At 49.5% G+C, this 23,086-nt stretch overlaps 1 protein-coding gene across 1 annotated transcript in view; it reads left to right on the forward strand.

Moving 5' to 3' along the window:
- The first annotated feature begins 1,904 nt into the window (after positions 1 to 1,904).
- The window catches only part of ercc3 (excision repair cross-complementation group 3), a 72,281-nt gene continuing 51,099 nt past the window's right edge, over positions 1,905 to 23,086 (forward strand). The window contains exons 1-4 of the mRNA XM_068034763.1: positions 1,905 to 1,971; positions 7,042 to 7,247; positions 13,838 to 14,074; positions 18,051 to 18,100. Coding sequence (XP_067890864.1) covers positions 1,944 to 1,971; positions 7,042 to 7,247; positions 13,838 to 14,074; positions 18,051 to 18,100 — 521 coding nt within the window. The 5' untranslated portion in view covers positions 1,905 to 1,943. The remainder of the gene's footprint in view (positions 1,972 to 7,041; positions 7,248 to 13,837; positions 14,075 to 18,050; positions 18,101 to 23,086) is intronic.

Consider the following 23,086-nt stretch of genomic DNA (forward strand, 5'->3'; position numbering starts at 1 on the left):
CTGGCACAGCCACAAGCAATCCTCCAAAGAAAGCAGCAGGTAAGGAATTCCCACTCTCGTATCGTCCTCTTAGTTTAGATATACTATCAGCAGGAGGCCCAGGATAATGATAATGGTGCAAGGGGAGGTGATGGCGTAGTGGTAATGTCACTAGACTAGTAATCCAGAGGCCTTGCCTAAAGGACATGGGTTCGAATTCCACCACGGCAGATGGTGAAATTTGAACTCAGTTAATAAAAATCTGGACCATAAAACCTAGTGACTCCAGACCCACAGCAATGTGGTTGAGTCTTAAATGCCCTGTGAAATGGCATAGCAAGGGCAATTAGGGATGGGCAATAAATGCTGGCCTTGCCAGCAATGCCAACATCCCTTGAACAAATATTTTAAAAAGTATTCAGTTAGGTCACCCAAGATAAGGGGTTCAGGGAAGGAATTCTAGAGTGAAGATATGGCTACCGATAGTGGGGTGAAGGGCGAGAGAATGTTTGACTCAGAACAACAAATTCTGGGGCAGGGCAGGAGTGGTAGTGACTCAAATATAAAATAAAAACAAGAAATGCTGGAACCACTCAGCAGGTCTGGCAGCATCTGTGGAAAGAGAAGCAGAGTCAACGTTTCGGGTCAGTGACCCTTCATCGGAACACGAAACGTTGACTCTGCTTCTCTTTCCACAGATGCTGCCAGACCTGCTGAGTGGTTCCAGCAATTTTTTTTTTATCACATTTCCAGCATCCGCAGTATTTTGCTTTTATTTTAGTGGTAGTGACTCGACTGAGGACCACGTGTGGCCCAAGGTTGGAATGGGTGAAATGTCTGAGGTGGAAGATTTAAGAGGGGGAAATCACACACAAAAACCAAAGTTCTGTCTCTCCTCTCCGGTGCATTATTTTGAAGGGCAGTTCTTCCCAGTGTCCTGGCCAATATTTATTCCTCAAACATCACAAAAATTGATTATCTGGTCATCATCACATTAGTGCTTGTGGGATCTTGTAATGTAGGAAATAAGGCAGCCAATTTGAACATGGCAACACTAAAGGTACTCCATTAACTGTAAAGCATTTTAGTAATGAAAGGTGCGAAAGAAAAGCAAGTCTTTTATAATGCATCAGGATTGTAAACTGTAATGAGACACTAATGTTGCTGATTGGCCCACTTGGAATCACATACCAATCCAACTAGAGTCTTAGGCATTAAGTTATACAGCACAGAAACAGGCCCTTCGGCCCATCGTGCTCATTGCAGCCATCAAGCACCTATCTATTCTAATCCCATTTTCCAGCCTTGTATGCTATGGCATTTCAAGTGCTCATCTGAATATTTCTTAAATGTTGTGAGGTTCCTGTCTCTACCACCCCTTCAGGCAGTGTGTTCCAGATTCCAACCACCCTCTGTGTGAATTTTTTTTCTCCTCAAATCACCTTTAATTGAAGCCAAAACCCTCTGGCTCAGAAGTGAGAGAGCCACAGCTGACATAGTTCTATGATATTTGACACATTAACTGAAGCCTAATATAAAATAAAAGCAAAATACTGCAGATGCTGGAAATCTGAAATAAAAACAAAAAATGCTGGAAATACTCAGCAGGTCTGGCATAGCAAGGGCAATTAGGGATGGGTAATAAATGCTGGCCTTGCTCTCAGATTACCACCACAGGGGATGGATATATTCACTACAAACTGGCTTGGGAATTAAGTGGCACACAAATAATACTTTATGCTTTGTGTTAGCAAACTTTCCTTGGTGTCACTGAAAGAGATCAGCGATTTGACTGATTCAAACAGCAATGCTGACAGAGTGTGAAGGTCCAGGTGTCAATGGGGCAGTCCGCGCCTGCGCGCCGGCACCGGAATCCGATCTTCACGGTGACGGCCCCTGACATGCGTAATTGAGTTGCCCGTGCCCGCACATGCTCAGTGGCGGCGTCGCGACGAGCCGAGACCATGGGCAAAAAGGACAAGTCGGACCGAGGTGAGGCCTCGAGCAGCCGGAGGCTCGGTTTTAATCTCTGTTCCCTCGCTGGGGCCTCCGGACTTGCTTGTTGCAGCTCCAGGGGTCGCATGGCCGCCATTCCCCTCTTCCCGGGCCCCCCCTCTCCCCTCCCCCCCCCCCAACCGTCTCCAACCACCCCACCCCCCACACCCCGGGCCTCCATCTCCCCTCCCCCCCCCCCCGCCTCCATCCCCCCCCCCGCCTCCATCTCCCCCCCCACACCTCCATCTCCCCCCCCCCCCCCCCCCCCCACACCCCGGGCCTCCATCTCCCCTCCCCCCCCCCAACCGTCTCCAACCACCCCACCCCCCACACCCGGGCCTCCATCTCCCCTCCCCCCCCCCCGCCTCCATCCCCCCCCCCGCCTCCATCTCCCCCCCCACACCTCCATCTCCCCCCCCCCCCCCCACACCCCGGGCCTCCATCTCCCCTCCCCCCCCCCAACCGTCTCCAACCACCCCACCCCCCACACCCCGGGCCTCCATCTCCCCTCCCCCCCCCCCCCCGCCTCCATCCCCCCCCCCGCCTCCATCTCCCCCCCCACACCTCCATCTCCCCCCCCCCCCCCCCCACACCCCGGGCCTCCATCTCCCCTCCCCCCCCCCCAACCGTCTCCAACCACCCCACCCCCCACACCCCCCGCCTCCATCCCCTCCCCACCCCGGGCCTCCATCTCCCCCCCCCCCCCGCCTCCATCCCCCCACCCGCCTCCATCTCCCCCCCCCCCCGCCTCCATCTCCCCCCCCCACCCCCCACACCCCGGGCCTCCATCTCCCCTCCCCCCCCGCCTCCATCCCCTCCCCACCCCGGGCCTCCATCTCCCCCCCCCCCCCGCCTCCATCTCCCCCCCCCACACCCCGGGCCTCCATCTCCCCTCCCCCCCCGCCTCCATCCCCCCCCCCCGCCTCCATGCCCCCCCCGCCTCCATGCCCCCCCCGCCTCCATCCCCCCCCCCACCCCACACCCTGGGCCTCCATCTCCCCCCCCCGCCTCCATCCCCCCCCCCTGCCTCCATCCCCCCCCCCGCCTCCATCCCCCCCCCCCCTCCATCCCCCCCCCCCCCACACCCCGGGCCTCCATCTCCCCTCCCCCCCCGCCTCCATCCCCCCCCCCCCCCGCCTCCATCCCCCCCCCCCCCCGCCTCCATGCCCCCCCCGCCTCCATGCCCCCCCCGCCTCCATCCCCCCCCCCGCCTCCATCCCCCCCCCGCCTCCATCCCCCCCCCGCCTCCATCTCCCTCCCCCACCAACACCCCGGGCCTCCATCTCCCCTCCCCCCCCCCCCCCCGCCTCCATCCCCCCCCCACCTCCATCTCCCCCCCACCATCTCCCCCCCCCCACCCCACACCCCGGGCTTCCATCTCCCCTCCCCCCCCGCCTCCATCCCCCCCCCGCCTCCATCTCCCCCCCCCCCCACACCCCGGGCCTCCATCTCCCCTCCCCCCCCCGCCTCCATCGCCCCCCCCCGCCTCCATCGCCCCCCCCCCGCCTCCATCCCCCCCCCCCCCGCCTCCATCCCCCCCCCCCGCCTCCATCCCCCCCCCCGCCTCCATCCCCCCCCCGCCTCCATCCCCCCCCCCGCCTCCATCCCCCCCCCCGCCTCCATCCCCCCCCCCGCCTCCATCCCCCCCCCCGCCTCCATCCCCCCCCCCGCCTCCATCCCCCCCCCCGCCTCCATCCCCCCCCCCGCCTCCATCCCCCCCCCCGCCTCCATCCCCCCCCCCGCCTCCATCCCCCCCCCCGCCTCCATCCCCCCCCCCGCCTCCATCCCCCCCCCTGCCTCCATCCCCCCCCCTGCCTCCATCCCCCCCCCCGCCTCCATCCCCCCCCCCCGCCTCCATCATCCCCCCCCCCCGCCTCCATCCCCCCCCCCCCACACCCCGGGCCTCCATCTCCCCTCCCCCCCTGCCTCCATCCCCCCTCCCCCCCTGCCTCCATCCCCCCCCCCCCCTCTCTTTTCTAACCTTTGCCAGTTCTGATGAAAGGTCACAGACCTGAAACGTTAACTCTGTCTCTCTCTCCACATATGCTGCCTGACTTGCGGAGGATTTCCAGCACTTTCTGTTTTTATTTCAGATTTCCAGCATCTGCAGTATTTTGCCTTTACTTAGATCATCTGCTTGAACCGCTTTGCAGTGGTTTGATCAAACTGAGTGACTGGCTTGGCAGAGGGCAGCTCCAAGTCAACCAGGTTGGTGTGGGACTGGAGTTGTGTATAAACCAGGCTGGGTAACAGAAAATAGGAGCAGCAGTAGGCCCTTCAAGCCTGCTCCGCCATTCATTATGTTCATGGCTGATCATCCGACTCAGTAACCTGTTCCGCTTTCACCCCATACCCTTTAATCCCTTTAGGCCCAAGAGCTCTATCTAACTCCTTCTTGAAAACATACAATATTTTGGCCTCTACTGCTTTCTGTGGTAGCGAATTCCACAGGTTCACCACTCTCTGAGTGAAGAAATTTCTCCTCATCTCAGTCCTGAAAGGTTTACCCCGTATCCTTAGACTATGACCCCTGGTTCTGGACTCCCCCACCATCGGGAACATCCTTCCTGCATCTACCCTGTCAAGTCCTGTTAGAATCTTATAGGTTTCTATGAGATCCCCCCTCACTCTTCTGAACTCCAGCAAATATAATCCTGACCGACTCAATCTCTCCTCATACGTCAGTCCTGCCATCCCAGGAATCAGTCTGGTAAACCTTCGCTGCACTCCCTCCATAGCAAGAACATCCTTCCTCAGATAAGGAGACCAAAACTGCACACAATATTCCAGGTGTGGCCTCACCAAGGCCCTGTATAATTGCAGCAAGACATCCCTGCTCCTGTACTCGAATCCTCTCGCTATGAAGGCCAACATACCATTTGCCTTTTTTACCGCCTGTTGCACCTGCATGCTTACCTTCAGCGACTGGTGTGCGAGAACACCCAGGTCTCGCTGCATATTCCCCTCTCTCAGTTTATAGCCATTCAGATAATAAGGACGGCAAATATCCCTCCCTAAAGGACTCTGAACCAGTTGGGTTTTTATGACTGAAGTGATTCCTGACAACGCACCCGCCCACTGATGTCATCATAGTGCGCCAAGCTGTGCACATGCGCAGCTACATCTTGCCAGGAGTTAGTGGCACTTGCGTGGAATGATGTCATCGTGTATCTGCGCCAGGTCCATCTTCGCGTATGTGCGATAAAGAGTCTTTAGTTTTAGAGATACAGCACTGAAACAGGCCCTTCGGCCCACCAAGTCTGTGCCGACCATCAACCAACCATTTATACTAATCCTACACTAATCCCATATTCCTACCACATCCCCACCTGTCCCTATATTTCCCTACCACCTACCTATACTAGTGGCAATTTATAATGGCCAATTTACCTACCAACCTGCAAGTCTTTTGGCTTGTGGGAGGAAACCGGAGCACCCGGAGAAAACCCACGCAGACACAGGGAGAACTTGCAAACTCCACACAGGCAGTACCCAGAATTGATCCCGGGGTCCCTGGAGCTGTGAGGCTGCGGTGCTAACCACTGCGCCACTGTGCTGCCCCACTTGTCATCAGGGATCAAGCCCCCCCTACTTGGCTGGTGGAAGTGGCTGAATGGGAGACTGAGAGACTGGAGCTTCCCCCACCCTCGGGAACTCGCTGCAGGCTTGGACGCTTCCTCCCCTCAGCCGCTTGCTCCAGACCTCGTTCCTTGCCCCACGGCACCCCCACTCCCTTGGCTGATTGTTCCTTGCTTCGTGCCACGCTGCTCTCCAGCCGCTCACTCCCAGCTTCCCCCCCCACCTCCAGCCACTAGCTATAGGCTGCGCTGCTTCCTGCCTCTCGGCCACTTGCCCAGTCACCCCTTGCAGCCCGCCTTGCTTCTTCGGGCAGCATCTGGTGTCAGATGAAACGTGGGAGCAAGTGACCGAGAGGAGGGAAGCGGCTTGGTTCAGAGCTGGCGGCAGGGGTCAGGGAGCAATCGACCGTCCGGAGAGCGGGGTGGCGCTGCTCCACCCCACACCCCTGGCCGAATGTTCCTCGCGCCGCGCCACCCCGCTGTCTGGCCACTCCCCCTCCGCTTCCCCGTCTTTGTCCCTGCCCGCTCCCCACTTCCAGCTGCTAGCTCCAGGCCGCGCCGCTTCCCTCCTTTGGCCACTGGCTCCTACGTCACTCTGTCACCCCATGCGGCCCACCTTGCTTCTTCGGGCCGCGCACAGAGACTGATCAAATGTGGGAGTGATTGACCAAGAGGAGGGATGCAGTGCGGCCTATAGCTAGAGGCTGGGTGGTGGGGTGCGGGGAGCGACCGACCGACTGGAGAATGGGGTGGCGCAAGCGTGGAACAATCGGCCAGGCGAGTTGAGGGGAGCAGCGAGGTCTGGAGTGGCCGGCAGAGGAGAAGTAGGAGAAAGCAAGATGTCAAGGGGGAGAGCAGGCAGTGGGGAGGAGGGGGAGAAAGCGAGTTGCCGAGGCAGGAGAGCGGCCAGTGGTGGGGGGGAGCAAGTAGCTGCGTTCGGGTGAAATCAGTCCTGGTCAGTCATATAAACGAATCACGATAACAGATTGCAGCACATTTTATACTCTGCCCGATTTTCGATCAGGGTGCCAATTCACTATCTTCCAATGGAAATTCAATCATAAAATTCCTTTTGTATTTAATAGGATTACTGGAATATTAAATGGATCTGAGGATTACAGTTAGTATCCTATAACTACATAGCATATTACTGGGCTTCCATCCAACTTAATGTAAGGTTAGTTTGCTAGCCATAAGCATTTCTTGTGATAAATTGAGCGGAGCCATCTTTAATCCAGGCAGCTGCCTGAAGGTTGCAGACACTGACGTTCCAGTTGAAGAGCCTGCATTTGCGCATGTGCAAGTACTGCGCCACCTCGTGGTTGCGTTGTCAGCAAATGCAGCCTTTTATGACGTCGGCTTTTTATATTAAACTGAATTCAAATTCTCAAATAGTTGTGGTGGCATTTGAACTCTGGTTTTCTAGTTTATTAGTCCTAGATTACTGGCCCAGTAGTGTAATCTTTTTTGTTTAATATCTTTTCATCAGATAAGAAGAAATTCAAGAAGCGCCGTTACGATGATGAAGAGGAAGAGGATGAGCTTTCTGTGGATACTGAGTCCCAGGAGGCCGTTCCGTCTGCTGCTGGGAAACAAGTGGAGCAATCTGTGGTTAAGGAAGATGAGTATGGAGCTAAGGACTACAGGACATTGATGAATCTGAAGGAGGATCACTCCTCCAGGCCACTTTGGGTGGTAGGTCAGCAGCAACTACTTGCATTTATATTGCGTCTTCAGCGTAGTAAAATGCCCCATGCATTGACTGAAAGTATACTTAGAGTCATATACAGCACAGAAGGAGGCCATTCGACCCATCGAGTCCATGCCGGCTATTCCCACTCACTGGCTTGATCCCCGTAGTCCTGCAAGTCTATTTCTCTCAGGTGGCCATCTAATTTCCACTTGAAGTCATTGTCTCCGCTTCCACCACCCTTGTGGGCAGCGAGTTCTAGATCATTAGCACTCCCTGTGTAAAAAAAAACAGTGCTTCCACATATCCTCCCTGTATCTTTTGCTCAAAAGCCACAGTACTTGCCATACTGTCTGGGCTGAATTGGCATTAAGTGTTGGCCTCAGTGCCTTGGTTAATTGGTGGAGAGGGCTTGGGGTGGTTGGGGGGAGAAACAGTCGGGATTCTTGCTCCTGATTGCAACCCCGTGACTTTACTGGAAAATGTGCATGTGTTTGTCAGGCGAAGATGGGATTGGACTTGGTAGTGATGCCCCCAGCAGTGCAATAATCTGCTTAAACATGCTGTGGGCCCACAGCTAATGGAAATGTCTCACCACAAGTGAGTGCCTTTAGAAGAGGAGGGGACGGAAATGGGTGGGGCAGTGCCTGCACGGCCTTCTGCCCTGTTCACTTCTCTTCGAAAGTCAGTTATGTTGTGAGTTCATCAGGACCTACTCTCTCCTACTGGAGAGAGAGAAAGCATGCAGTTTGAGGCAGGTGGATTTCTGTAGATCCCTGTCCAACTGTAAATTACACAACTGGTAGCTAACATAAAGATTTTTTAGAAATACATAAAAAGCAAGAGGATAACTAATGTTTTAAGTGCTTCTATATTTTTTGCTAAGTATATGCTTTTGAGGACTTGTATTTAAATTGTGGATTTGGATTTGTGGGGAAGGCTGGAGATTTCATAGAAGCTGGACTTTGCTTTATCGTTGACAGTTCATTGAAAGGACACTGAGATGTTTAAAAACGGCCTTGCTGGAAGTCATGTGCTTTAAGCAATAAACAGAAACCTTGGTGACCTGGGGAAGATATTTACAGAGAAGTGACAGGTCAAGATTTATAGGGGTCAGGAGGCTTGACCCTTGAGATATTGTTTTTGGTTTCACTTTGGACAGTGTGTTGGGGTGTGAACTGTTTTGAAGACAGTTGGAGAAAACAGGCCAAGAGAGCAGCCACCAACCTGCCATTTCTTTGAGAACTTCCTGAGAATCAAGTGCAAGAAATAGAGAAACTGATGCTGCATTTCTCCTGAAAAGCCTGCCAATCCGATCCTCAGTGTCGCCTCAAAAGAACTGCTCTGGAAAGATTCCAGTGACAGCTGTCGACGTGTATTTGGGGACCTAGACCAAAAAGGGACAAATGACATCTTTCCATATTTTCTCTTTTTTTCTTCAAGAATTAGCAAGTATTTGGCCAAAGTAGTCTTTTTTGTCTTTTTTTTTGTAACAGACCTCTGCGAGAGCATTTCTGTGTTTTTTCAGTGTGTGAGAGTTTGTGTGGGGAATTTGAAAGGGGAACTTTCGTATTTCAATCTGTGTGTTAATGCTTTGCTTTTTTACTGGTTTTAAGTTTTGTTTTATAATCTGATAATTTTGTTGTTTCTTAAAGAAACCTGGTTGGTGTATTTTATTCTGGGATAAAGAGTAGAGTCCATGATTGACTGCATCGGTAACTGGGTAAATGTTTTAAAAAATATATGTTGTGACCTGTGGAGAAGTGGAACTAGAAAAGACAGTGCACTCCTCCCACCTTGGTCATAGCATTAAAGAAATAGTAAGATCTATTAGGGGCCATGTGTGGAGGCGGAGGATGAGGCTATGGTTCTTAATGAATACTTTGCATCTGTTTTCACAAAGGAGAGTCATGATACAGACATTGCAATCAGGGAGGAGGGGTGTGAAATATTAGAATCAATTAACACAGTGAAAGAGGAAGTATTAAGCGGTTCAGCATCTTTGAAAGTGGATAAATCCCCAAGAGAAGCAAGAGAAAAAAATAGTAGAGACTCTGACCATCATTTTCCAATCCCCTCTGGCTAGAGGTGTGGTGCCAGAGGACTGGAGGATAGTTATCTTTCAAAATTCTACAGATTCTGGAAGGGCTCCTGCAGACTGGAAAGTAGCAAATGTTTAAGAAGGGAGTGAGAGAGAAAACAGAGAACTACAGACCTGTCAATTTGATGTCGGTAGTAGAGGAAACATTAGAATCTGTTCTGAAGGATGAGATAACTAGACACTTGCAAAATAATATGATTGGGCAGAGTCAACATGGGTTTGTGAAAGGGAATTCATGTTTGAAAAATCTGTTGAAGTTTTTTGAGGATGTTACTTGTAGTATAGATAAAGGAGAACCAGTGGATGTGGTGTATTTGGATTTGCAGAAGGCTTTTGGTAAGGTCCCACATGGGTGAGTAAACAGAATTAGAGCACATGGGATTGGGGGTAATATACTGCAATGGATTGAGAATTAGTTAACAGACAGAAAGCAGAGAGTAGGAATAAATGGGTCATTCTCAGGATGGCAGGCTGTTACTAGTGGGGTGCCGCAAGGATCAGTGCTGGGGCCACAGCCGTTTACAATCTTTATCATTGATTTGGATATGGGGACCAATTGCAGATGGCGCAAAACTTGGAGGAAATGTGAGTTGTGAGGAGGATGCAAGGAGGCTTTGAGGGAATTTGGCCAGGCAAGAACATGGCAGATGAAGTATAATGTGAATAAGTGTGAAGTGATCCACTTTGGTAGAAGAAAACAGAATGGCAGAATATTTCCTAAATAGTGAGAAGTTGGAACGTGTTGATCTCCAAAGAGACCTGGGTGTCCTTGTTCATGTCACTCAAAGCTAGTATGCAGGTGCAGCAAGCTATTAAGAAGGCAAATGGTATATTGGTCTTCATTGCAAGGGAATTTGAGTCCAGGGATAAAGATTTATTGCTTCAATTGTATAAAACCTTGGTGAGACTGCACCCGGAGTATTGTGTAAAGTTTTGGTCTCCTCATCTAAGGAAGGATATATTTTCCATAGAGGGAGTGCAATGGAGGTTCACCAGACCCTGGGATGGCAGGATTGTCTTGAGACATTGCAGAAACTAGGTCTGTATTCTCTAGAGTTTCGAAGAATGAGAGGTGTTCTCATTGAAATGTATAAAATTCTGACTGGGCGTGACAGGGTGGATGTGGATAGGATGTTTCCTCTGTCTGGTGAGTCTAGAACAAGGGGTCACAGTCTCAGAATAAGGGACAGGTCATTTAAGACCGAGATGAGGAGGAATTGTTTTACTTAGGGTGGTGAATCTGTGGAAAATCAATCATTGAGCATGTTCAAGACAGAAATCTATAGATTTCTGAATACTGGCGACATCAAGGGATATGGGGACAATGGGGAAAAATGACGTAGAGGTAGATCATCAGCCACGATCTGTTTGAATGGCGGAGCAGGCTCGACGGGCCGAATGGCCTACTCCTCCTATTTCCTATGATCCTAACATTGTATCTTGATTTAAAAAGGCAGAAAGGGATAGACCGAGTAGTTACAGGCCAGTCTGCCTAACCTTGGTGGTGGGAAAATTATTGGAAAAATATTCTGAGGGACAGGATAAAACTTCATTTAAAAAGACACTGATTAATCAAAGACAGTCAACATGAATTTGTTAAGGGAAGGTCGTGTCTGACTAACGACTGAATTTTTTTGAGGAGGTGACAAGGAGGGTCAATGGCCATTGAATGTGGATTTTAGCAAGCTTTTTGATAAAGTCCCACATGGCAGACTGGTCAAGAAAGTAAAAGCCCATGGGATCCAAGGCAAAGTAGCAAGTTGGATCTAAAATTGGCTCAAAGGCAGGAAGCAGAGGGTAATGGTCGATGGGTATTTTTTGTGACTGGAAGGCTGTTTCCATTGGGGTTCCGCAGGGCTCAGTACTGGGTCCCTTGCTTTTTGTGGTATAGATCAATGATTTGGACTTGAATGTAGGGGGTATGATTAAGAAGTTTGCAGACGATACAAAAATTGGCCGTATGGTTAATGAAGCTGTAGACTGCAGGAAAGTTATCAATGGACTAGTCAGGTGGGTGGGACAGTGGCAAAGGGAATTCAGACTGGAGAAGTGTGAGGTAATGCATTTGGGGAAGGCTAACAAGACAAGGGAATACATAAATGGTGGGATACTGAGAGTGTAGTGGAACAGAGGGATCTTGGAGTGCATGTTCATAGATCCCTGAAGGTGGCTGGACAGGTAGATAAGGTGGTCAAGAAAGCATATGGGAGAATTGCCTTTATTAACTGAGGCATAGAATATAAGAGCTGAGAGGTTATGCTGGAACTGTATAAACACTAGTTAGGCCACAGCTGGAGTACTGCATGCAGTTCTAGTCACTGCACTATCGGAAAGATGCGATTGCACTAGAGAGGGTACAGAAGAGATTTATGAGGATGTTGTTTGGACTGGCGAACGTTAGTTATGAGAAAAGATAGGATAGGCTAGGGTGTCTTCTTTGGAACAGAGGAGGCTGAGGGGGGATCTAATTGAAGAGTATAAAATAAGTGGTCTAGATACAGTGGATAGGAATGGCCTATTCCCCTTGGTTGAGGGCTCCATTACCAGAAGACATGGAGTAGGGTAAGAAGTAAGAGGTTTTGAGGGGATTTGAGGGAAATGTTTTCACCCAGAGGCTGGTAGGGATCTGGAACTCACTGCCCGAAAGGCTGGTAGAGGCAGGAACCCTCATAACATTTAAAAAGTTCTTGAATATGCACTTGAAGTGCTGTAACGTACAAGGCTATGGACCAAGAGCTGGAAAGTGGGATTAGGCTGGATGGCTACTTATCGGCTGGCGTGGATATGATGGGCCGAATGGCCTCCTGTGCTGTAAATTTCTATGATTCTAATCTCGCACAGAAGTAAATTACAAGTGAAAGATGCATTCTGTCCCCTGCTGCTTTCTACTCACCGATCCTTTCACCATATCCCCAGAGCAAGCCAGTACCACTCGGTACCTGTTAAGTTGAGGATCTGTCTGCTTTTGATGATGGCAATTTGGTAAATTTCAGTGAAAGAAAGAGAATTTGAATCACTCCTTTCACAACCACAGGATATCCCAAATCGCTTTACGTCCAATGAAGAACAAGTTGAAATGTAGTCACTGTTGTAATGTGAGAAAATGTGGCAACCAATTTACATGCAGCAAGTTCCCACAACCAGCCATATGATGATCACCAAATTATCTGTTTTTATAGTAATGTTGGTTGAGGGATAAATATTGGCCAAGGCAATGGGGAGAGCTTCCTGCTCATCTTCAAATAGTGCCATGGGATCTTTTACATTTTTACATCCACCTGAGAGGACAGACGGGTTTTCAGTTTAATGTCTCATTGGAAAGACAGCACCTTGGACAGTGCAGCGCTCCCTCAGTACTGCAGTGGGTGCGCCAGCTTGAATTATGTGTTCAAATCTCTGGAATGGGACTTTTACCACCCACAACTTTCTAACTCAGAGGCAAGAGTGAAACCTATGCAGCCATTGACTGAGACCTGCTCACTTTTTCATCTGCTTGCTTAAACAGGTTATATCGATTTACAAGGGACCACCCCCTCACCAATAGATTTCACACTGAAAGGAGTGAACGAGGTGGGGTTTAAGGAGGAGAGCGAGGCGATGAAGTTTAGGGGTGGAATTCCACAGTGTAGGTGGCTTGTCTGTTCTCTGATATGGGGTCCAGCCTTGTAACTCCTCCTGATAGCTGCAGAACCTCAGTGATCTGAGTTTGACCCAGTATTGGAGATATGGTCTGACTCAAACTGTTTGAGCATGGCCTCCTCCTGACTTTATTCTATTGCATTGATTACATAGTGCAGGATGCTGCTGGTTTTGTTAATTGCTGCTCTGCTTTGGTTGAACAAGTTGAGCACCAGATCTACTAAACAACAGATTTTTTTCAATTTTACCCTTTGTTATTTCAGCGCCATTTGTGGGATATTTATGTCACTCATTTTTTTCCTCAAACTTCAATCTGTCGATCAGATTTCCTGGGATGAGGGACTTCAGTTATGTGGAGAGACTGGAGAAACTGGGATTGTTGTCAGAGCAGTGAAGGTTAAGGGGAGATTTCTTAGAGGTATTCAAAATGATGAAGGGTTTTGAGAGAGTAAATAAGGAGAAACTTTTGCACTGGCTGGAGGGTCAGTAACCAGAGGACGCAAATTTAAGGTGACTGGCAAAGAACAAGAGGAGAAATGAGCAATATTTTTACACAGCGAGTTATGATGATCTGGAATGCACTGTCTGAAGAGATGGTACAAGCAGATTCAGTAGTAACTTTCAAAAGGGAATTGGATATATACTGAAAAGAAAAAAAATTGCAGGGCTATGAGGAAAGAGCAAGTGAGTGGGACAAATTGAATAGCTCTTTCAAAGAACCAGCACAGGCACATGGACCGAGTGGCCTCCTGTGCTATAAGATTCAATAGCCACCGTTTTGCTCAGTTATATGTTTTGCCTAACTTATTTATTAGTTCCTTTTTAACTGTAGTTTTTTTTATTCCACGTCTGCAGGCTCCAGATGGACACATTTTCCTTGAAGCCTTCTCCCCAGTTTATAAGTATGCGCAGGACTTCCTGGTAGCCATCGCTGAGCCCGTGTGCAGACCCACGCACACGCATGAGTATAAGCTGACAGCGTACTCGCTATACGCGGCTGTGAGTGTCGGGCTCCAGACTAGCGACATTATCGAGTATCTGCGGAAACTGAGCAAGACCTCAATTCCTGACGGGATCCTACAGTTCATTAAGGTGAACGTTCTTTCCATACTGGTTCTCGTGAGTGCCACAACACTGGCTTTGCTGGGCATTTATTGCCCACTCTGGGTTGCTCGGAGGGCATAGTGTTAAGCAGTAGTGTGATACTGGAGTTATGTGTAAGCCAGACTGGGTAAAGATGGCAGCTTCCTTTTCCTGAAGGACATTAGTAAACCAGTTGGGTTTTTATGACTGTCTGACAGTTTCCTGGTATTTTATCTGATGCCTGCTCACAGTTCACCAGATTTACTAATTCAGTTTCTCAGCTTGTCATGGTCGGATTTGAACTCTCAGCCTCTGGCTTATGAGTTCAGTACCAGAACAACCAGTCTACTCCTTACCTCGTGCCCAGTGTATAATGTACACGTACAGACAATGTCCCAGACACTGCCATCACCATCCCCGGGTATGTCCTGTCCAACTGGCAGGACAGACCCAGCACAGGTGGCGGCAAAGTGGTATACAGTAGGGAGGGAGTTGCCCTGGGAGTCCTCAACATCGACTCCGGACCCCGTGAAGTCTCATGGCAACAAGTCAAACATGGGCAAGGAAACCTCCTGCTGATTACCACCTACTCCCCACCCCCAGCTGATGAACCAGTACTCCTCCATGTTGAACAGCACTTGGAGGAAGCACTGAGGGTGGCAAGGGCGCAGAATGTACTCTGGGTGGGGGACTTCAATGTCCGTCGCCAAGAGTGGCTCGGTAGCACCACTACTGGCCGAGTTCTAAAGGACATAGCTGCTAGACTGGGTCTGCGGCAGGTGGTGAGGGAACCAACAAGAGGGAGAAACATACTTGACCTCGTCCATGCTAGTCTGCCTGCTGCAGATGCCTCTGTCCATAACGGTATTGGTAGGAGTGACCACCGCATAGTCCTTGTGGAGACAAAATCCTGTCTTCACATAGAGGATACCATCCATCATGTCATGTGGCACTACCACTGTGCTAAGTGGGATAGATTTCGAACAGATCTAGCAATGCAAAACTGAGCATCCATGAGTCGCTGTGGGCTATCAGCAGCAGCAGAATTGTACTCAACTACAATTTGTAACCTCATGCCCTGGCATAACCCCCACTCTACCATTACCATCAAGCCAGCGGATCAACCCTGGTTCAGTGAAGAGTGCTGGAGGGCATGCCAGGAGCAGCACCAGGCCTACCTCAAAATGAGGTGTCAACCTGGTGAAGCTACAACACAGGACTACTTGCCTGCCAAACAGTGTTAGCAGCATGCAGTAGACAGAGCTAAGCGATCTCAAACCAACGGATCAGATCGAAGCTCTGCAGTCCTGCCACATTCAAGTCGTGAATGGTGGTGGGCGGTTAAATAACTAACTGGAGGAGGAGGCTCCACAAATATCCCCATCCTCAATGATGGGGGAGCCCAGCACATCAGTGCAAAAGATAAGGCTGAAGCATTTGCAGCAATCTTCAGCCAGAAGTGTCGAGTGGATGATCCATCTTCATGGAGCATGGAGTGGCGTGTATAGGCGAGATAGGAAGAGGCTTTTTCCCTTAGCGGAGGGGTCAATAACCAGGGGGCATAGATTTAAGGGAAGGGGCAGTAGGTTAGAGGGGATTTGAGGAAAACAATTTTCACCTAGAGGGTGGTTGGAATCTGGAATACACTGCCTGAAGAGGTGGTAGAGGCAGGAACCCTCACAACATTTAAGAAGTATTTAGATGAGCACTTGAAACGCCGTAGCATACAAGGCTATGGGCCAAGTGCTGGAAAATGGGACTAGAATAGTTAGGTGCTTGATGGCTGGCACAGACACGATGGGCTGAAGGGCCTGTTTCTGTGCTGTATAATTCTATGACTCTATCTCGGCCTGTTCCTGAAGTTCCCAGCATCACAGATGCCTGTCTTCAGCCAATACGATTCACTGTATGTGATATCAAGAAATGACTGAAGGCACTGGATACTGCAAAGGCTATGGGCCCTGACAATATTCCGGCAATAGTACTGAAGGCCTGTGCTCCAGAACTTGCCGCACCCTAGCCAAGCTGTTCCAGTACAGCTACAGCACTGGCATGTACCCGGCAAGTGGAAAATTGCCCAAGTATGTCCTGTACACAAAAAGCAGGACAAATTCAACCCGACCAATTACCACCCCATCAGTCTACTCTCGAACATCAGTAAAGTGATGGAAGGTGTCGTCGACAGTGCGCTCAAGTGGCACTTGCTTAGCAATAACCTGCTCCGTGACGCTCAGTTTGGGTTCCGCCAGGGCCACTCAGCTCCTGACCTCATTACAGCCTTGGTTCAGACATAGACAAAAGAGCTGGACTTGTGAGGTGAGAGTAACTGCTTTTAACATCAAGGCAGCATTTGACTGAGTATGGCATCAAGCAGTCCTAGCAAAACTGGAGTCAATGGGAATTTGGGGGGAAAACTCTCCACTGTTTGGAGTCATACGTAGCACAAAGGAAGATGGTTGTGTTTGTTGGAGGTCAGTCATAGCCACAGGACATCACTGCAGGAGTTCCTCAGGGTAGTGTCCGAGGCCCAACCATCTTCAGCTGCTTCATCAATGACCTTCCCTCCATCATAAGGTCAGAAGTGGGGATGTTCACTGATGATTGCACGATATTCAGCACAATTCGCGACTCCTCTGATACTGAAGCAGTCCGTGTAGAAATGCAACAAGACCTGGACAATATCAGGCTTGGGCTGATAAGTGGCAGATAACATTCGCGCAACACAAGTGCCAGGCAATGACTATCTCCAACAAGAGAGAATCTAACCATCTCCCCTTGACATTCAATGGCATTACCATCGCTGAATCCCCCACTATCAACACATTGACCAGAAATTGAATTGGAGTAGCCATATAAATACCATGGCTACAAGAGCAGGTCAAAGGCTAGGAATCCTGCGGCGTGTAACTCACCTCCTGACTCCCCAAAGCCTGTCCACCATCTACAAGGCACAAGTCAGGAGTGTGATGGAATACTCTCCACTTGCCTGGATGGGTGCAGCTCCAACAACACTCAAGAAGCTCGATACCAACCAAGCAGCCCGCTTGATTGGTACCCTATCCACAAACATTCACTCCCTCCATCATCGATGCACAGTGGCAGCAGTGTGTACCATCTACAAGATGTACTGCAGCAGCGCACCAAGTCTCCTCAGTCAGCACCTTAAAAACCTGCGACCTCTACCACCTAGAAGGACAAGGGCAGCAGTTTCATGGGAACTGCACCACCTGCAAGTTCCCCTCCAAGCCACACTGCATCTGACTTGGAACTATATCACTGTTCCTTCACTGTTGCCGGGTCAGAATCCTGGAACTCACTTCCTAACAACACTGAGGGTGTACCTACCCCACATGGACTGCAGTGGTTCAAGAAGGCAGCTCACCACCTTCTGGAGGGCAATTAAGGATGGGCAATAAATGCTGTCCTAGCCAGCGATGCCCACATCCCATGAATGAATTTTAAAAAGGAGCCGACAAAGGGATCCCTCTTAGCAATTATCAGATCCTCAGTCCGAAATTTGTTTCCGACAAGAACTTGTATTTATATAGCCTCTTTAACGTAATAAAATGCCCCAAGGGGCTTCACAGGAGCAATTATCAAACCAAATTCAACACTGAGCCACATAGGACACGTGACTGAAAGCTTGGTCAAAGAGATAGGTTTTAAGGAGTGTCCTAAAGGAGGAGAGAGAGGCAGAGAGGTTTAGGGAGGGAATTCCAGAGCTTTGGGCCCAGGCAGCTGAAAGCACAGTCACCAATGGTTGCGCGATGGAAAGTACCAGAACATCTACCTCAGCCTATATGTAATATTCGTGTACAACAGGTGAATGACAGATTCTCCGACAGGAAGGGAGTGTTGCTGGGGACCCCCTTGCCCTGTCCTAACCATGATTTCTTCACCTCCTGGGAGAAGAGGAAGATAATGGAACTTTTCTTCTGGGAAGAGGATAGTGCTTTGGGTGTTAATGTTGTATTTGTTCTTACAGCTCTGCACTGTTAGTTATGGGAAGGTGAAGATGGTCCTTAAACACAACAGGTAAGGAAACCCATCGTCATCTGCTGTTTCTCAGCTTGCTCACTAGTATCTTGAGTTTTGGAGCACTGCACTGTTGGAGGGTCAGTACTGAGGGAGCGCTGCACGGTTGAAGGGTCAATACTGAGGGAGTGCTGCAATGTCGGAGGGTCAGTACTGAGGGAGTGCTGCACTGTTGGAAGGTCAGTACTGAGGGAGCTCTGCACTGTTGGAGGGTCAGTACTGAGGGAGTGCTGCACTGTTGGAGGGTCAGTACTGAGGGAGTGCTGCACTGTTGGAGGGTCAGTACTGAGGGAGTGCTGCACTGTTGGAGGGTCAGTACTGAGGGAGTGTTGCATTGTTGGGTCAGTACTGAGGGAGTGCTGCACTGTTGGGTCAGTACTGAGGGAGTGCTGCACTGTTGGAGGGTCAGTACTGAGGGAGTGCTGCACTGTTGGAGGGTCAGTACTGAGGGAGTGCTGCACTGTTGGAGGGTCAGTACTGAGGGAGTGCTGCACTTTTGGAGGGTCAGTACTGAGGGAGTGCTGCACTGTTGGAGGGTCAGTCTTGAATGAAACAACAAACCGATACTCTGCCATCTCGCGTGAATGTAAAATGTCCCACGGCCACTATTCAAATTCGAACAGTGGAGTTCTCTCTGGTTCGCTGGCCATTGCTTATCCCTCAGTAAACTTCACCAAAACCAGATTGTCTGGTCATTTACCTCACTGCTGTTTGAGGGGGCTTGTTATTTGCAGATAAGTTGCTGCCTTTCTTACATTACAGCAGTGACTGCACAATACATATCTACCCTGCGACTGTTTGATGGGGAAAGTGTAGAGGGAGCTTTACTCTGTATCTAACCCGCGCCGTACCTGTCCTGGGACTGTTTGATGGGGACAGTGTAGAAGGAGCTTTACTCTGTATCTAACCCGCGCCGTACCTGTCCTCCGAGTGTTTGATGGGGACAGTGTAGAGGGAGCTTTACTCTGGATCGAACCCGTGCCGTACCTGTCCTCCGAGTGTTTGAAGGGGACAGTGTAGAAGGAGCTTTACTCTGTATCTAACCCGTGCTGTACCTGTCCTGGGAGTGTTTGATGGGGACAGTGTAGAGGGAGCTTTACTCTGTATCTAAGCCGTGCTGTACCTGTCCTGGGAGTGTTTGATGGGGACAGTGTAGAGGGAGCTTTACTCTGTATCTGACCCCATGCTGTACCTGTCCTGGGAGTGTTTGATGGGGACAGTGTAGAGGGAGCTTTACTCTGTATCTAACCCGTGCCGTACCTGTCCTCCGAGTGTTTGAAGGGGACAGTCCTCAAGACAGACCTGAAGAGCGGCGGTGGTTGGCGGACTCGCTCGCTCTCTCGGCGCGTGCTGAGACTCGCAAAAAAAACTTAGTGACATCACGGGAAATCTGCAAGGTGATTGGTTAGGTGAGTATCAGCTGTTAGTGCATTTAAATAGCTTAAAATAAAAGTGAGGTGAGTTATAAGGTGAGTACCACTAAAGCTTTTTTAATTCAGTGTAACTTACTAAGGACTTTAGATTGTAGTGGGTAGAACAAGGCCCCTAGTGTAATTAGTATTTTTTATTAAAAGGAGTAACTAATTAATCTAAGGGTAAGTCATGGCAGGAGAGCTCAGCCCCGTGATATGCTCCTCCTGCGCTATGTGGGAAATCGGGGACGCTTCCAGTGTTCCTGACGACCATGTGTGCAGGAAGTGTATCCATCTGCATTATGGAGCTGATTTTGCAGGTGGATTCACTGTTGAGCATCCGCGATGTTGAGAACATCGTGGATAGCACGTTTAGCAAAGTGGTCACACCCCAGGTAATGGCTGCACAGGCAGAAAAGAGATAGGTGACCACCAGACGGAGTAGTAGGCGTAGGCAGGTAGTGCAGGATTCTCCTGTGGCCATCCCCCTCTCAAACAGATATACCACTTTGGATACTGTTGGGGGGGGTGGGGGGGTTGACCTCCCAGGGGAAAGCAGCAACAGCCAAGTTCGTAGCACCACAGAGGGCTCTGCTGCACAGCAGGGGAGGAAAAGGGGTGGAAGAGTGATAGTGTTAGGGGATTCTATCATAAGGGGTGCGGATAGGCATTTCTGTGGCCACAAACGAGACTCCAGGATGGTATGTTGCCTCCCTGGTGCTAGGGTCAAGGATGTCATGGAGCAGCTGCAGGACATTCTGAAGGGGGAGAGTGAGCAGCCAGAGGTCGTGATACACTTTGGGGTACCAACGCCATTGGTAGAAAGAGGGATGAGGTCCTGCAACAAGAATTTAGGGAGCTAGGTAGCAGATTAAAAAGCAGGACCTCAAAGGTTGTAATCTCCGAATTATTCCCGGTGCCACGTGCTAGCAAGTATAGGAATAGGAGGATAGAGCAGATGAATGCATGGCTGAGGAGATGGTGCAGGAGGGAGGGCTTTAGTTTCCTGGATCACTGCGCCTGTTTCTGGCAAAGGTGGGAGCTGTACAAGTTGAACGGGTTGCACCTGAACCGGAACGGGACCAACATCCTTGTTGGGAGGTTTGCTAGTGCTGTTGGGGGGGTTTAAACTAATTTAGCAGGGAAGATGGGATACAGAGTGGAGGTACAGTGAGGCACAATCAAATATAGAAGAGAAACTGAGTCAGTCTGGCAGGCAGAGCAAATATAGACTGTCAAGCCACAAGTGAAAATTGCAAGGCTGGATTGCATTTACTTTAATGCAAGGAGTCTTACTAATAAGGCAGATGAATTGCGGGCATTGATTAGCACATGGGATTATGATATTGCTATCACAGAGACATGGTTGAGGGAGGGGCAGGACTGGCAGCTCAATATTCCAGGGTATAGAATCTTCAGATGTGATATGGGAGGGGATAAAAGAGGAGGTGGCATTGCACTGTTGATCAAGGAGTCAATTACTGCAGTAAGGAAGGATGATATCTGAGAAGGTTGCTCAAATGAGGCCATATAGGTAGAACTTAAGAACAAAAGGGGGGTAATCACTTGGCTGGGCGTGTACTATAGGCCTCCAAACAGTCAAGGAGAGGTAGAAGAACAAATATGTAGGCAAATCTCAGAGAGGTCTAAAAATAATAGAAACATAGAAAATAGGAGCAAGAGTTGGCCATTCGGCCCCTCGAGCCTGCTCCGCCATTCATTATGATCATGACTGATCATCCAACTGAGTAACCTGTTCCCGCTTTCGTCCCATACACTTTGATCCCTTTAGACCTAACAGCTATATCTAACTACTTCTTGAAAACATACAATGTTAATAGGGTAATAATAGGGGATTTCAACTTACCTAATATCAACTGGGGTAGTCTTAGTGCAAAAGGCTTAAAGGGGGAGGAATTCTTAAAATGCATACAGGAGAGCTTTTTGAGCCAGTACGTAGAAAGTCCTACAAGAGAAGGGGCAGTACTGGACCTATTCCTAGGGAATGAAGCCGAACAAGTAGTAGAAGTATCAGTGGGGGAGCATTTCGGGGATAGTGACCATAACTCTGGATTTAAAGTAGTTATGGAAAAGGACAAAGATGGGCCAGAAATAAAGGTACTGAATTGGGGGAAGGCCGATTTCTATTTGATGAAACAGGATCTGGCCAAAGTGGACTGGGAGTAACTACTTGTAGTAAAGTACATCAGGCCAGTGGGAGTCATTCAAAGAGGAAATAGTGAGGGTTCAGAGCCAACGTATACCTGTTAAGGTGAAGGGTAGGACTAACAAGTCCAGGGAACCCTGGATGTCAAGGGATATAGAGTATCGGATCAGGAAAAAAAGGAGGCTTATGGCAGATTCGGGACGCTCAAAACAGCGGAGGCCCGAGAGGAGTATAGAAAGTGTAGGGGGGTACTTTAAAAATTAATTAGGAGAGCGAAGAGGGGACATGAAAAAACATTGGCGGGCAAGATAAAGGAAAATCCTAAGGCGTTTTGTAAGTATATTAAGGACAAGAGGATAACCAGAGAAAGAGTAGGGACCAAAGTGGCAATCTGTGTGTGGAGCCGGAGGACATAGGTGAGGTTTTAAATGATTACTTTTCATCTGTTTTCACTGTGGAGAACGACGATGTAGGTGCAGAGATCAGGGAGGGGTATTGTGATATACTTGAACATATTAAAATTGAAAGGGAGGAAGTATGAGATGTTTTTGCAGGCTTAAAAGTGGATAAATCCCCAGGCCCAGATGAGATGTATCCCAGGCTGTTATGTGAGGCAAGGGAGGTGATTGCAGGGGCTCTGACACAAATTTTCAAATCCTCTCTGGCCACTTGGAGAGGTGCCAGAGGACTGGAGGCCAGCGAATGTGGTACCATTATTCAAGAAGGGTAGCAGGGATAAACCAGGTAATTACAGGCCAGTGAGTCTAACATCAGTGGTTGGGAAACTATTGGAAAAAATTCTGAGGGACAGGATTAATCTCCACTTGGAGAGGCAGGGATTAATCAGGGATAGTCAGCACGGTTTTGTCAGGGGAAGATCATGTCTAACTAACTTGATTGAATTTTTCGAGGAGGTGAGTAGATGTGTAGATGAGGGTAAAGCAGTTGATGTAGTCTACATCAGTAAGACTTTTGAAAAGGTCTCACATGGGAGATTGGTTAAGAATGTAAGAGCCCATGGGATCCAGGGCAATTTGGCAAATTGGATCCAAAATTGGCTGAGTGGCAGGAAACAGAGGGTAATGGTCGAGGGTTGTTTTGTGAGTGGAAGCCTGTGACCAGTGGTGTACCACAGGGATCGATGCTGGGAATCTTGCTGTTTGTAGTGTACATTAATGATTTAGATGTGAATATAGGAGGTATGATAAGTAAGTTCGCAGATGACACGAAAATTGGTGGTGTCGTAAATAGTGAGGAGGAAAGCCTTGGATTAGAGGACAATATAGATGGGCTGGTAAGATGGGCGGAGCAGTGACAAATGGAATTTAATCCTGAGAAGTGTGAGGTGATGTATTTTGGGAGGACTAACAAGGCAAGGGAATATACAATGGATGGTAGGACCCTAGG

The sequence above is a fragment of the Heterodontus francisci genome, chromosome 7 (assembly GCF_036365525.1).
Source record: "Heterodontus francisci isolate sHetFra1 chromosome 7, sHetFra1.hap1, whole genome shotgun sequence".
Lineage (NCBI taxonomy): Eukaryota > Metazoa > Chordata > Chondrichthyes > Heterodontiformes > Heterodontidae > Heterodontus > Heterodontus francisci.